Source organism: Drosophila tropicalis, unplaced genomic scaffold (genome assembly GCF_018151085.1).
Source record: "Drosophila tropicalis isolate 14030-0801.00 unplaced genomic scaffold, ASM1815108v1 contig_573, whole genome shotgun sequence".
Classification (NCBI taxonomy): Eukaryota; Metazoa; Arthropoda; class Insecta; order Diptera; family Drosophilidae; genus Drosophila; species Drosophila tropicalis.
In genome coordinates, this window is record NW_027173049.1 from 2,504,339 (window position 1) to 2,520,226 (window position 15,888).

At 41.3% G+C, this 15,888-nt stretch overlaps 2 protein-coding genes across 3 annotated transcripts; both read left to right on the forward strand.

The window, feature by feature from the left end:
- The first annotated feature begins 43 nt into the window (after window positions 1-43).
- Window positions 44-2,024, forward strand: spag (spaghetti). Its single transcript, XM_068287790.1, has 6 exons — window positions 44-296; window positions 362-648; window positions 732-940; window positions 1,001-1,419; window positions 1,477-1,762; window positions 1,831-2,024. Exons 1-6 carry the CDS (start codon window positions 138-140, stop codon window positions 1,920-1,922), a joined length of 1,452 nt encoding a protein of 483 aa, XP_068143891.1. The 5' UTR covers window positions 44-137; the 3' UTR covers window positions 1,923-2,024.
- Window positions 2,025-3,278: 1,254 nt separating this feature from the next.
- On the forward strand, window positions 3,279-14,496 carry LOC137575547 (uncharacterized). Of its 2 annotated transcripts, XM_068288133.1 has the most exons (10): window positions 3,279-3,538; window positions 7,005-7,222; window positions 7,314-7,411; window positions 9,289-10,786; window positions 10,857-11,496; window positions 11,564-11,844; window positions 11,925-13,128; window positions 13,194-13,795; window positions 13,854-14,076; window positions 14,143-14,496. In XM_068288133.1, the coding sequence occupies exons 3-10, from the start codon at window positions 7,387-7,389 to the stop codon at window positions 14,221-14,223; spliced, it is 4,554 nt and encodes a 1,517-aa protein (XP_068144234.1). In that variant the 5' UTR covers window positions 3,279-3,538; window positions 7,005-7,222; window positions 7,314-7,386; the 3' UTR covers window positions 14,224-14,496. The 2 variants fall into 2 exon arrangements, with proteins under 2 accessions (XP_068144234.1, XP_068144233.1); XM_068288132.1 differs by lacking the exon at window positions 7,005-7,222.
- The last annotated feature ends 1,392 nt before the right edge of the window (window positions 14,497-15,888 follow it).

A 15,888-nucleotide genomic window follows, 5' to 3' on the forward strand; every position in this document is an offset into this window, starting at 1 on the left:
TAATATATCGCATTGAGTACTGGAAACTACCGACAAAAGTGTTGAAAAATACCGGAAAATACTTAAAACAAAAATTACAAAATAATTTTGTGTTATTTGCTGGGTCGGTTTGCTTTTGATAAGATTAAGCTGCCAAAATGAATGAAGGAGCACGTAAGACTATGGAGCTGCAGCGCCAGGTGCGTCACAATGCAACCGAGTATCAGAATGAAGTGAAAAGTCTATACTCATGGGAAAAGGATATAAAAAGCAAAGAGCAGACAATAAAGAATGCCGCGAACGCCACTGCGAAAAATGTAAGTCATTATTGTGTATATTACAACAACACATGAAAACCTTGTAAGTTGTGCCGTCTTTGTAGAATGTTCCAGTGCGGAGCCAAGTAGAGAAAAAGGAAGAAAAGGCAGCTAAACCTATTAGCCCAGGCGGGTCTGCCGCAGGTTCCCCTACAGAAAAGCAAGACCTTCCCGTCGATCTTATTGCCCAGCAGCACAAAAAAGCCAATGATATTAAAGATCGTGGCAACACCTATGTTAAAAAAGGGGACTATGACCACGCGATTGAAGCCTACACAGAAGCCGTGGACGTTTACCCCTATGATCCCATATACTACAGCAACCGAGCGCTGTGTTACCTTAAAAAGGAAGAGTAAGAGTTCATAAGCAAAAACAAAACTACGGCTTTAAGCAAAAAACTCTATTTCATTTGTTTTTTTTTTTTTTTTTTTTTAGCTATAACAGCTGCGTTGAGGACTGTGAGGCAGCTATTCGATTAGACAAACTTTGCGCCAAGGCCTACTATAGACGCATGCAGGCTAATGAATCATTGGGAAACAACATGGAGGCGCTCAAAGATTGCACAAGTGTCCTAGCTATTGAGCCCAAAAACATTGAAGCCAAGACAAGCTTGGCCCGCATTAATAATCGGCTCCGGGCAAACGGTTGTGTTAATACGATTTTTTACACTTTTCAATGCTAAAACTATACTAATTAATTTTCAGCCACTAAAGGTGGACCGAATTTCACGCCGGATCGACCTGATTTTGTTGATATCCTTCCACTAGATAAACCGGCCTATAAGCGCTCAAAAAAGCCCATGCGACGTGTACCTATAGTGGATATAGTCTCACCCAGAGCTACATCTAATAGCAATACAAATCAATTGCGTATCTCAGACGATGATATTGATAAGATCTTCAATAGCAATTGTGGCACATTTGAAGAGGTTAAAAATGATACTAAACCCAAGCTGGAATCTAATCCAATTCAAACACCAGCAGTTAAATTACCTGAACATACCTCAAATTCGCTGACTCCAGATACGAAAATAGCTCTGCAGAAAGCTGCAAAGCCAACTATAGTCAACTCTCCAGCTCTAACGTCGCAAACAGAAGCCACTGCCGCAGCCGGCCCCGTGGAAGTAAGCAATTTTTCCTAGTAAATTCCTGTTTACATTAAACTTTGTATCCCATTTTAGCGAGCTTTGCCACCACAACCAATGAACACAGCCCAGTTCTATATTACTTGGAAGGAATTGTCTCCCGCTCAGAAATATAAGTATTTGAAATCCATTGAAATACCAAATCTGTGCAAAATACTGGGAGCCGGATTTGATTCCGACACATTCACGGATCTGTTGCACACCATCCAAGAGTTCTATGTGTCCAATAAGGAGCCGACAACAGCAGCAGTTCTCAATGAGATTAGCAAAAACGAGCAATTTGTTATTTTGGCCATGCTCATGTCAACAGAAGAGAAGAATAGTGAGTGTAACTTCTGGGATAATCGTTACTTGTGTTTTTTAATCGATTGCTACATTTCTATTTTGCAGTAATTTCCTCTATAATAAGTGAGCTTAAGAAATGGCCGAACAAGAATACATCGCTATTGGCCAAACTAACCAAGGCTTATCATGTGGATTAGGATTCTTTCCAAATGCCTCAAGTTGTCATGTACTTATTTGACTTTAAACTGTTCAACAAAAAATTATGTTTCAAAGAACTTAAAAGCAAACTCTAATGTAAATTATGTAGTTTCAAAATGGCACAGTAGATATACATACATACATTTCACTTTAAATGTGTGTATAATGGTTTTGTTCTGGTTTTGGACATTAGATACGCCATATTAGCTTTTATGGAAATAGCGAAAATGAGTCAATGACTCGAATCTTTTTCGTTGTTTTCACATTCAAGTCCCTTAAACCTAAATAAATTCATTTGAAATAGTAAAATCAAATGTGATGATTCCTTCTAAAGTTCTGCCAGAAGATGTAACCAAAAACCATTAAGGCAAATGAATATTAAATAGCAAATTGAGTAATATGAATTAGTGTAATTTACATAAATCAACTGTATTAATTCAATCAGAGAATGGAAGCGACCTGTAACAGAGCGACTCGACTCCATAAAGTGATTTAAAGTTGCCTGAGAAGGGACCAGCAGAGAGAACGCATGTGTATCCATTACACACGACACTTTGCCATTGGTGAAAGAATCAACACAGCGCCTATGATTGCTTGAGTTGGTTAAAGGGAGGGGGCAAGGGGCTATAAATTTATTGAGCCCGGTCCCCGATCTCGGATTTGTGTCAGCTACTCTGTGGAGGGAACGATTGTAGCAGCAGCTAATTGCGTGAGAGCTCCAGTGACTGCACTCTAAGCGCACGGGGTCGGCGTGGGTCTCGTGTATTCGCGTAATCCCATTGTTGCCTCTACTAGTTATAATTTAATTTACATTTTTCTTAACAAACGCTGTTGTGATTTCTCAGTTTCTCACTTTAGCTAGCGAGAGTTGCAGAGTTGCCAGCTATTATAGATTTCATTGAAATAAAAAAGAGATGAAATACATTCTTAGGCATAGTCAGCTTAGAACTTTTCTGAATGGAACTAAGTATCTCTTGTGTATATGAAGATTACAATCAGAACTCCTTATACCGTTAGCTGTATTGAATGAAGAAATATCTGGCAGAAATTATGATTTGTATTTGAATGTTAATATGATCTGTTCCAATAAATTTGCTTCAAAAGAAAAAGAATTGCAACGTATTAAGATATAGGAAAAATAATAGCTCTAAATAATATTCTAGTTCCCCGGTTATCTACAAATTTTAACGTAGTGGCATCTCTATAGCATGAAGCCAAGCTTCATCGAAAGATTGAGAGAGAGAGAGAATATATGTACATATGTATGTAAGGAGGGAGAGTGGCACTGAGAGAACGCCTGCTACGAGCTCGACTTGCGTTCTCCAATCAACTACCAGTTGCTGTCCACACTCCAACGGATTTAGATACATTTGCCACCCGAAATAGAATCAGTTAAAGATATAAAAAAAAAAATAAAAAGTAACAGCAAAAATAAAACACGAGAGACTGAAGCTGCAACAACAGCTACTACACACAACAGAGAAAAAAGACCGATCATAATAACATTCCCATCGAGTATAATAACATTCACATCGAGTATACGAAGCGTGAAACACACATAAAAACGAGAGAAAAATCACAAAATTCGTAAACAATCAAAGTAACGGCAATTTGTGTAAGTGTCTGTGTGTTGTATTCAAAATACAATTAAAAAAAGAAAAAAAAAGTTACAAAAAAAAATATATTCCAGAGAAGTATACTAAACACGCCCCCGCCCATAGATAAGAAAAACGACAATAATGCAACTAATTGAAAAAGGAAACACAATTTTGAGTGGGAAAAACTGGAAAATCCATTTAAACAAGTGCAACGAAATACGAAAAACAAAACAAGAAAAAAATAGATTTCACTGTTCGACCATGTCCGTGTGTGTGTCTGTGTGCGTGTGAGAGTGTGTGTTCAAGTAAATGCAAAAATAATTTGTATTAGAAGAGTCATCAAATCAAACCATCAACAACTCAGCCAAAAATAACTTTTAAGTTTAAAAAAAAAATTTAAAAAAAACAAATGTAGCAGACTAGAATCCGGCAAAACAATTTATGGTATTCAGCCAGTTTGGCTCTGGTTTCAGAGAGCGGCTTGGCTTGAAAAGGCCTCTTTCAGTGGCTACCGCCCACTGACAATCGTGTTTAATTTATGCTTAGCCATCAAAAGCTGAACCCCAAAAAAAAAAAATGATCTCGGCCAGCTTGCTTGCCAATGTTGTTAGCGGGTGAGGTGGATCTCTTGTCTACTCTTTGCGGATTGAGGTCTTCTTATTTGCTCTTCAATATGCTGGCCGCTGCTTGTGACTGGCTGCTGCTGCTTCACATTTTGTCTCATCTCGTCACAACCTGTGCCAAGCGCGCGATTTAAACGTATACCCTTCTCTTCCTCCGACTGATCCTCCCCCTGCTCACCCCCGCTTCGCCAGCTGCCGTTACCCACGAGCCAATAGAGCCCAAAAAGACGTTCAAAGACATAAAATTCAACCGGTTGGTTGAGTTTCAGCAGCAGCAACAATCCAAGCAGACTCAGTGTAAAAATTAAAAATTAAAAAGAAAAAAACCTAAATAACAAAATCTTTTTTTTTTCTTTCTCATACACATACACCACACATCTACACATGTATTTATAATTTGAGTTTTATTTTGCTTCTTTTTCGCTAAAGGCTGTTTAGCATAGTTTCTTTTCTAGAGAGGGTGAAATATCTCTTTCCGAAGATCCGCCTCGCTTGTTTGATAATGGAATATTCCATTTTGATCGACCGTTTACCCTCGTTTCGTTTTTGCATTTGACTTTTACAACATCGGTTTTTGGAATTAAAATTTAATTAAGAATTACTTAGCAAATACATGTTAAATACAAAATATTTTAATCATGATTTCGTACTTAATGAAGTGAATCAGCTGGATTCTTGGCCTATACTCTAATGACGCATTTGTTGAGCCTCTCTCTCTCTCTCTCTCTCTCAATCTCTCTTTTAGTGAACCATCTATGCATATTGAAAGAGTATAGATTAGATTTACCCAGCTTCAGTAAATAAAGAATTCGTCAGTCTCGTACGTTTTGGCCAAGTGTGTAAAGATTTTGGTATAGACAAATGTTAGGCAGGCCCTCTGGTTCTTCGGGCAGAGTTTACTTTATGATGAAGCATCAGTTGTAGTGACTGCAGGTTATTTGTTAAAATATTTAGATCATTTATGTTAATTAGTTTGATTATTTGAGCAAATGTTGTTGGAGTTGTTGTCTCGGCTGACGCCTTTAGTGGCACTTTTGACTTGGATTTGGAGTGAGATTTGTTTGCTCGTCTGCCAACTTAATTTGACCAAATTGAAATCATGCGTCCGATTTGTGTTCGGGCCATCGGGCCATAGCCTCTTGCTGACCATTCTGACCATTTGGCTAGTATCAAATGTAATTCAGTTGTTAGCGGTGTTAGATCACATGTCCATGGCAATTAGCACAGATCCACACAGACATACATTTATATCAACGCTTTTATGTATACAGTAAATATACTTATTTATAAATCAAATTTTGCTTACGTGCATTTGCTTCCAAATCGCCGCACGCCACGAGTTAAGTTGTTGATGTAGTTGTTATTGCTCTTCGGCATTCGGCAAGCTCTTGTTTTTATTGAAATGCTAATAAAATGCTAAAAGCCCTGCTAATACCAACAACAACTTCATGGATATACTCAGAAAGATTTCATCTCAAGGATGGATGTCTCTGCTGCTGTTGGCGCCCTGCAAAACTCTCAATCAATTTGCGTATATGTAGTATAGTGCTTCCGGTTATATCTTCATCTGGTCAATCTGCTCGAATACAGGTTTTTCTTCACTTATTTCGTCAATTCAAGTGAAACTCATCTACAAGTAGTTTAGTTTAGATTTTGTATTTTTTGTTTATTTTATTGTTTGTTTCTTCTGTTGCGTCAAACTAAATCAAATCACTTGAGTTTATTACATTTTATTATGAGAAAAGAAGAGTGCGACTGAGATAGGGATAGAGATAGATGGAAAGAGATGGAGAGAGGAGTGAGCAATGTTCGTGGGCTTGGGGATAAGGCGTTAATTTAATCAAAATCATTGTGCGACAACAGAAGCAACAACAACAATGCCTTTGACTGGAGACTTGATTTAATATAAGCTACAATATCTTTTGCATTCCCTTATAGACATGTGTTTATTCATATACATACACACACATATCTTTTTATATACATACATATATGCAAATTGATCAAGTAACAACTTCATAGAACTCTCCATTGTTTATAGGTAGTCAATCCTTTTTTTGCATGAAAAAATGTTACATTTTTACTTGTAAGTACAGTTCTATGAACTTATTTGTTTAGTTCGGAAAACTACATTATACATTGCATTTTGATTATGCTTTATTATACATGTATGTATGTATATATACCTCAATATACCCAGAATTTAATATTCGTATGCTATAGAATCAGCTATGATTCTGAACCTAAGTCATTTGTCTATTTGAAAATTTATTGCTAAATTTTGGTTTATTTGGCAGAAACTGTGAGGAAAGTCAAAGACTTTGATCTTGTTACAGATTAAGAAGGAAATCAATTATACGCCGCGTATTCGAAAGTTATTAATTTTCCATGGCCTACTTATCAGCGTTTTTCATTAAGATTTCAATTTTTGTAGATTGAGTCTTCGATTGTCAACTTTTTAGATACGTACTTGATTTATTTTGCATTTAAATTTTATTTTAATATATGCAAATATTTTGTTCAACTTAGTAAGTGACCCTCAACTAAAGCCGATAAGTCTCTGGCTGTTGCCGCGTCGCCAGATACATTTATCTTAGTCCGAGTGAGTGAGAGGCCGCTTGAAAGAAAGAGAAGAATGGCGGGAGACTTGGCGAAATATATTAAATCTACGACGTCATTTTCTGGCCAGTCTGTGTGTACGAACTATAAGAAAGTACATATGTATGCAAAAAGTTCTGGTATGACAACATTTAAATTGGAAAATACAAAAAACCAAATACCAAACGTCCTACGCTTTAAGTTTCGACTTGATGATTCTTCTTAGATTGTTTAGTTATGCCCAAGTCTAAGTTTTACACAGTTTTGTTCTTCCAATCTATTTTTAAAAAGGAGAGAGGATCATTTGTCAATCGGATCCACTGGGTAGTTGGACTAACCAGTAAAACTGTTGACCTGAGACCTGTTTTCATTTCTTTTGTGTCGTGCCTATGAAAATTCGATCAAATCGGTGAATCGTATTGCAATTATAACTAAAAATTTATATGAGAACCTATTGAAACTTGAGTGAATGAGATAGAGGTAAGGAGAGAGTGAGAGCAAAATGTGTAAACAAATTTGAATTTCATATGAAGATTTCTAATATTTATATTTGAATTCCTGAAAACTATAGATCAACATGCTGTAGACGTCCCAGAAAGCAATCGGAGAAAGGACGATGCAAATGAGAACTTTCGGCTAATAACATGGACTTTGATTTCTCTGACTTTTGTAAGTAGATCGAAATTAAGATGCCTTCTAAAAGCAATAAGAAGTTTATACTGTTATTTATGTAAATATATCGTTTATATGTATGTCGATAATCTGTCCTTATGATTATCCTTGCTTTGGCCTCATTGAAGGCTACCAAAAATAGATGGAAATAAACTAAATTGATGTAGCTAGAAACTAGACAACTGGCAACTCATCAACATATACCAACGAAACCCAACAGCCAACCAAACAGTCAGTCAGTCAGTCAGTCATTCAGCCAGTCCGCCAACCAACAGGCAAACAAGCCAACAAGCAAATCATTGAATGTATATTTCTATATAATTTTGCATATGTTGTTGTTTGTCTCAATGGTCTTCTATTTGGTTTTTGTTTCTGGTTGCTGGTTGCTTGGCATGCGACTTTTATGTGCCTCACGAAACGAGCAAATTTGTTTGATCAATAACAGGGACACCAAAAATATTTGCACACTGATTGAAATATATTTTCTCCCGCATTCATATCCTGCCAGTTGTAAGAGTTTTCCTAACGGATTTTGACGTGCCCCACGCGAGTATAACCCATAAAAAAAAAAGAAGAAAATTGATCAAAAACTTTAAGCAACAAAACCAAAAAACATTTGAAAGAACAGAAATCGAATGATAAGCAAATTAATAATCAAGTTCTCTGTTTGTCCAAATGCATTTGGTGCTATAGAAACAATTGCATAAACAAAAGGTTTTCAATTTCGCTAAACAACAATTTGCTTCATATTATATTTTCCCTTTCGTTTGGCTCTTTGTTTGTTGTTGTTGTTGCTGCTAAATATTTTCGCAAATGCATTTTCACTAATCAGCGAGTTGTGAAAAGTGCATCAACCGTATTGCTCGCTCATACGTACATTAGATAATTGTTAGAAACTCATTTTTGTTGCCATGGATGCTGCCGCTGTTGCCAGTTATTAATAACTTGGCCAACTGTTAAGCTCGCTTGAGCTGCTCGGCTCCGAGACCAACTAACAAAGTGCCTAAATTACAGATATACATATTAATCAACGCGAAACCTAAATACCCACCATGGATTATCCCAAGGCATTGAATGGTAATACTCGCAAATGTTAGGAATAAATTAAGTACACACACACACACACACACGCAAATAAAGACAAAAATTGATATTTGACTCAATACTCGTACATACATATATTTAATATGGAAATATAAACTAAAACTGCGTCGCAATGTTTATCGATCAAACACAATGACATTTTTCGTCTGCTCTTCATTTTGTATCTGTATCTGTGCTCAGTGCCTCTGTCTGCATCTGTATCTATGTAGTTGACGTCTGTTCAATTGCCTTATCAGTTGAATTACTATAAATTCTAATATATCCACACTCCAGAAATCTGGTTTACGCCCTTCAATTAGACTCATACACTCAGAGTTTTATTATTGGCAAAATCTGTATTGACTATATGCAACTCGAAGTTTGATTTGTAATTAAATACTTTTATTTTGTTGCATCGTTTTCTGTTTTAATTATTGTCACTATCGAGATTCTTTTTCATTCAAAAACCTGGAAACAAGACCAAAATTTTATGGTATAAAGGTCCATTTAAATGGATTTTTGACCAATTAGAATAGTCCGAAAGATTCCAAGGCAATTGGGATTTAAAACACCTTAACTTTTATTATCTTACATGCAAATGGGTTAGTATAGGTCTAAACCAAACTAGGACTTGACTTGAACTAAATGCACATAACATTTAACTTAAATGTTGGTAATGTTAATTGGTAGGAGAAATAAGAGGTCCAAGAATTGGTGTTATACGTATTAATTGATGAAATAATTTGTATTTCCTTCCCTTCCTTTTTTTTTTATTAACGATTTGGCTGCAGCTCGGCAAGATCTACTTGATGGTATCGACAATGAAGCCTTAGATCTGTTCATGCAAGTGGCCGCCGGCGTTGGTGCCCTCGATAATGATGAGAATAACCAGTCAGGTGGTCATGGACATAATCTCACAAATGTAGATCACCTGTCAGCAGGAGGAGGTGGGGGATTAGGAGGAGGAGGTGCAACCAAATTGGAATCCCCGCACACACCACCAATGCAGGTCGGCAGCTTGAGCAGCACACCGATATCCACACCGCATAACCAACAGCAGCAACTACAGCAGCAGCAGCATGTCCATTCTCATGCCCATTTGCCGGAGAGTCCACCAGATTCGGGGTCAGAACCCGCCTATAGTCCACTGGGCGAGAGCCATGGCCTAACTCTGCCCGGCCGAGACCTTATCTATCCTATGTTGCAGACAGAGCTTCAATATCCCTCACCACCGCATCTCCATCAGCAGCAACAGCAGCAGATGGCCCCGAGTGGACATCATTTTGTTGCCCCTCCAGCCGATGTAAGAATTAAACATGAGTCGGGACTTGTTATGAATCCGAATAGCCTAATGTGCCAGCAGCAGTCGCTGCAGCCAATGAACGATCAACAATTGCCGCCGTTGCACCAACAACAGCAACACCAGGAAATGCAGCAAGATCACATGCTCTACCAGCATTATGACAATGGTCCTGGGCCAGGGTCTGGGCTGTATTCGGCGGGTAGCTATCAGAATTTATCGACCACCTGCATGCTGACTTCCTCGTTGGGATTGGGCGATCGTGTCCAGGTAATTGGAACTAGCCAATTGTCACTGAATCGCATCTCGGCGCCCTCCACTCCAGTGCACTTGTCTTCACGCAAACGTAAAATGTCGACGCAGCTGGATTGTCCGGAGTTTGGTGCTACTCCGAAACTGGACACAACCGGAGGACTGGTGATGAGCCCATTGCGTGCTTCACATCATTCGCTGGCCTCCACACCCCAGGATATAAATCTGAGCAAGACGCCCGCCCATTCACACTGTTCTGCCTCTGTGTCGCCGGCTCTGTCCGCCATCAATTCCCAGGCGGACAATAGTCTCGATGGACAGGCTAGTAATGCAGCTGCCGGCTCCGGTTCAGGATCCGGGTCTGGTAGTGAAGCAGGCGATCCGGCACTCAGCCAATGCATTCGTTTCAGTCCCTTTCAGCCTGAGAACTGGCACAAACTGTGCGATCAGAGTTTACAGGAGCTATCCGTTATCTACTATCGCGTGGATGCCGATAAAGGTTTCAATTTCAGCGTCTCGGATGACGCCTACGTGTGCCAGAAGAAGAACCACTTTCAGGTTACTTGCCATGCCCGCCTTCAGGGCGATGCCAAATTCGTGAAAACACCGTCCGGCCTGGAGAAAATTAAGTCCTTCCATTTGCATTTCTATGGCGTCAAATTCGAGGCGCCTAACCAGACGATTCGCGTGGAGCAGAGCCAATCGGATCGCTCCAAGAAGCCATTTTACCCCGTACCGTAAGTATTTGGTTCTTAAAGTACATTCCTCTTAATATTAATATTACTACTTATACTCATACTCCCGCAGTATCGATCTCCAGAGTCACATTGTTAGCAAGGTTACAGTGGGTCGTCTGCACTTTTCGGAGACGACAAACAACAATATGAGGAAAAAAGGTCGCCCCAATCCGGAACAGCGTTTCTTTCAACTGGTGGTGGGATTGCATGTCCACACCACTTCAGGTAACTTCCCAGTTGTTAGCCACGGCAGCGAAAGGATCATAGTGCGTGCCTCGAATCCGGGTCAGTTCGAGTCGGATGTGGATCTCTGTTGGCAACGGGGTCTCACCCAGGAGTCGATATTCCATGCGGGACGAGTGGGCATCAATACAGATCGACCTGACGAGAGTCTGGTGGTGCACGGGAATCTCAAGGTATCGGGTCACATAGTCCAGCCGAGCGATAGCCGAGCAAAGCAAGAAATCGGTGAACTGGACACATCGGTCCAGTTGAGGAACTTGCAGAAGATACGCATCGTTCGATATCGCTACGAGCCAGAGTTTGCGGTTCACTCGGGCCTGAGGCGGGAGAGCGACAACCGAGAGATCGTAGACACTGGTGTAATAGCTCAAGAGGTGCGAGAGGTGATCCCAGATGCCGTTCAAGAGGCTGGCAGTGTAGTGCTGCCTAATGGCAATGTCATTGAGAATTTTCTCCTGGTCAATAAGGTGAGAATACTTTGGTATACCCTTTTCGGGCCCATATCCACTGACTCGCTGTTCTCCGCCCGTATAGGATCGCATCCTCATGGAGAATATTGGCGCCGTGAAGGAGCTCTGTAAGGTGACTGGTTCGCTAGAGACCCGCATTGAGCATCTGGAACGTGCCAATAATCACCATAATAGCCACCAACTGCGTGCCAAGGATTTGTTGGAGCCAAGCTCCCTGCTGGCCTTAAAATCGTCCCCAACCCCATCGTCGTCCATACACAGCCGCCGCCGAGATGGCTACGAACTCTGCTCCAGTCGCAGTCTTCAGATTGTCATATTCCTGCTGATCATTGTAATGGCTGCCTGGTAAATAATCCAATCAAAATTATCCCGTCTCGCTCTTAATGAAGAGTTTAACGTAATTGATTCTTCATTCTTTCGCCCAGTCTTGCAGCCGTTTCCACTCTCTACTTTGTGGAGCATAATAAACAGCAGCAATTGGACGGTTATCAACTATTTGGGAATGGCCATCTTTTTCACTCTGACTCCACATCAGCCACGCATCTGAGCGATGAGGATCGCCAATATTTCCAACACAATCTTCACACGCTATTTAAGAACAAAACGCATGTGGCCTGGCCGAGCTTAGCGTATGCAACAAGTACCTCCAGACCCCCGCCTACCGTTCATCTTTTTGGTGAGGACGAAACCGAGGAATTGACCGCTGTGATGACCAAACCCCTGGTGTCACAACAGCAACAGCAGCAAAGTCAGCCAAATCTGGCGAAGCACAGTCGTATTACCACAACAGCTCCCAGCAGCAGAATCGTCAGCAATAAGACAATAAGCAGTAAAAATGGTAAAAAATGGCCACTACCCCAAGAAGTATTGCGTCAGAGTGCGAATGGGCAAAAACTGATCCAATCTGTGCGGCTACCAGGACGACTATCGGCGCTGGCCGGAAGCAGTGGGAGCCCCAGTAACGAGAACCCCACTTTGGTCTCTTCGGAGAAGCCGCCCGAGGTCATCGCCTTGGCTCAGGACTTCGAGAACAACTCCATAGACATTGATGCCCAACAGCAGCAGCAGCAACAACTGCAGGCTAAGACCTCATCTCTGCCACTGCCCCTTCCTTTGCCCACTCTGAAGCTGGATGAGCATATTGTGGTGGTTGGAACTATAGCAAGCAGCAGCACGGCTCCAGAACCCTCCGTTGGCCAGGCTATTCGAAAACTTAATACTGGGGATGCAGTGATATATAATGTATACAAGACAGTCTCTCCGCCCACATCAAACCTAGCTCTGACCACCAATAAAGTCAGCACAGAACCGGCGCAGAGTACTTTGGCGGCCCTGGCTTTGGATGTCCCACCGCCAGCTCAGCCAGTGCAAAACAGCAGTGGGCGGCACGACAATGCGGATGCCTTGGACCTGCAGAATCTGTCCAACACAAATGAGTCCGTGGATAATCCCATTACAGCGCTCTTTGGATTCGAATTCACCGGTGCTGGACTACGCGACTCTAGCGTGGGTCGCCGTTCTGCCAATCAGCGAAGTCTAGACTGGATTAGGCAGAAGACTCTAAAGACGCCTATATTTGGACAGCCCAAGGAGTGCAATGGCGATGAATCGGTCAGCGATAATTGCCAGGTATGTATCTCTCGCTCTGTCCTTGTTTGACTGTCTAAGAATATCTTTCATTCTGCCTTCTACAGTCAGTTTGCTATGATGATGTACCGTCTCCCCAATCCCAGACAGACAATCTGGACGCGAATGTGAAGCAACAACATGTTGAGGATATAGATCTGCAATCAGCGGAGCAGGACCAGGACTCTGACATATTAAGCGAACAGCAGCCAGAAGTTCTCGCTGGACACCCTGGCCAGAATGAAACCGCCAATCCGGCTGATGGCCCCCAGGCAAATCCCCAGCGAGTATATCACGGTAAAAGCTCACACAACACTGAAGCCCAGTCCAAGCAGTTCTCAACCGAAACAGACGCCTCGGCCAGTGAGGATGCCTTATACAGTGTGGTAGGAGGCCCACAGTTGGCACCCAATGCAGCTGCGGAAGTGGATCATGTAGAACTTTTGGCTCCAAAGCCGGATACCGAGATAGGAGAACACACGTCCGTAGCAGTGGCCCCAGTTGTTCAGTTGGATTGTTGGAGCATTTCCGCGTGTGTCTTAGCAGCTCAGTCGAACTACACCATCGATGTGGAAAAGTATTGTCCCACAGCCGGTAGTTCATTGAATATAAGTTACACGGTTCCAGTGTCGCGGTATCTTCAGGCCACCAGCCTTGAGCTCCATTTCAAGTAGGATGAGCAAGCTTCCATTAAAAAACTTAAATTATAACTTTATTTGTTACTTTAGTTCCAACAAGCCTCTGCAGTGGTCCATCTGCACGGATGAGGATCAGTCCAAGGCCAAGACGAGTACCCAGTTAAACGAGGACGAGGATGAGGCTCCGCCGAGTAGTTGGGTCAAAGTGGTCAAACAAATGGGCAACAACAAGCTTATTCTGGCCCTGGACATTCCAGCGCGCGGTAATTTCCTGCGCGACTTTATGCTGCGAGCCAGCCATGACCTAGAACAGGTATGGAGTCATGAAACCAGCTGCCATTGGAAGCTTCCTAAATTTGACTCTATTTTTGAATTGCAGCAAAAACTTTGCGATGACAACGCCCACGTGGCAAACCCTATACTCCAGTACAATTTTAGCATTATAAGAGATTGTGATTAGTTAAACAAATTAATTTATGGCACGGATCGAATCTGAACCAATATTTTTCCTTCGGCAAAGTAGGAAAATCAAAGATGGAATGCAAAACTGTTGGTCGGCTGGCAGGACATCAAGTTACATTTATACGTAATGAAAATATTCGAAACAAGCAAAAGACAAACAACAAAAAAACACAAAGCATTATTGAGAAATTTTAAATAAAATATTTAGTAAAGTCTTTCATTATAAAACCGCCCGTGACATCTGCATGACCTCAAAAAAGTCTATCTCCAACTGATTGTGTTTTACTGTTTATATCTGGATCAGCCTTAAAAACGAAACTTATATATGTATATACAAGATATTTGAGGGACGACACAACTTTTTAAAGTACAATTTATAATGTCGATGCATCAGAGAACTCAGCAAAACCAGAGGGCCAGGCTTACAGTGGTTTGTATACAAGTTCTCCTGTTACTCTTCCTTTACCTATGCGAATCAAAGTGAAAAAACATTTTATCTTAAAATTCTAATTCTCTGGAGCAATGCAGCGAATGTAGCATGCGATTGCCTTCCCGCAATTCTTCGACTGTCGAAGTAAACTACCAAATAATTTTTTAATTGGACTAGAAACATACCAAATAATCGTTAGAGCGTGTTTTAGTACATAAATGCAATAAGGCATGTGAAAAGAATTTAATAGACTGACATTTTGGTCACTTTGTGCACGGTATGCCAAAGTCGAAGTAAATCCTACTGGGATCATGTCATGAGTAGACATACATTACGAAAAGTGCAACCAGGGAGGATAACTTGGAAAAAGTCCACGATCTCGTATTGACAGACCGCCGATTGAAAGTGCGCGAGATAGCTGAGACTGTAGGTATCTCGAAAGGCCGCGTGGGTTATGTCCGGCAATTTTGGGCATGAGAAAGCTCTTGGCGCGATGAGTGCATCGTTTGCTGAATCAGGACAACAAGCGCAACCGTAAAACGACATCAGACCAGTGTTTAAACGCAATCCGAATGAATTTTTGCGCCGTTTTATAACCGTCGACGAAACTTGGATCCACTGGTTCACACCAGACACCAAGGAACAGTCGAACAGTGGAGTTCACCAGGCGAATCTGCTCCGAAGAAGCGAAGACTGTCCTATCAGGCTGAAAGGCGAATCTGCTCCGAAGAAGGCGAAGACTGTCCTATCAGGCGAAAAGGTGATGGCCACCGTTTTCTGGGATTCACAAGGTGTGATCTACATTGACTACCTGGAGAAAGACAACACAGTCACAGGGGCCTACTATGCTGAATTATTGACCCGATTCGACGCTGAATTAAAAGAAAAAACGGCTCCATTTGGCGAAGAAACGCAACGGCTCACACATCCGCCAAATTGGTCGGATTGGGCTACGAGCTGCTGCACCGTCCACCCTATTCTCCAGATTTAGCCCCATGCGGCTTCTTTTTGTTTCTAAACTTGAAAAAGTCACTCGCCTGGCAGAAGTTTGAGTCGAATGAGGAAGTCATCGCCGGCACGGAGGCCCATTTTTCAGACCTCAAAAAAAATTATTTTTCAGACGGGTTAAAAAAGTTGGAGCATCACTGGATCAAGTGTATCAACCTTAAAGAAGACTATTCTGAGAAATGAATCTCTAAAATTTTTGTTTTTCATTTGTAGGCTATCGGACTG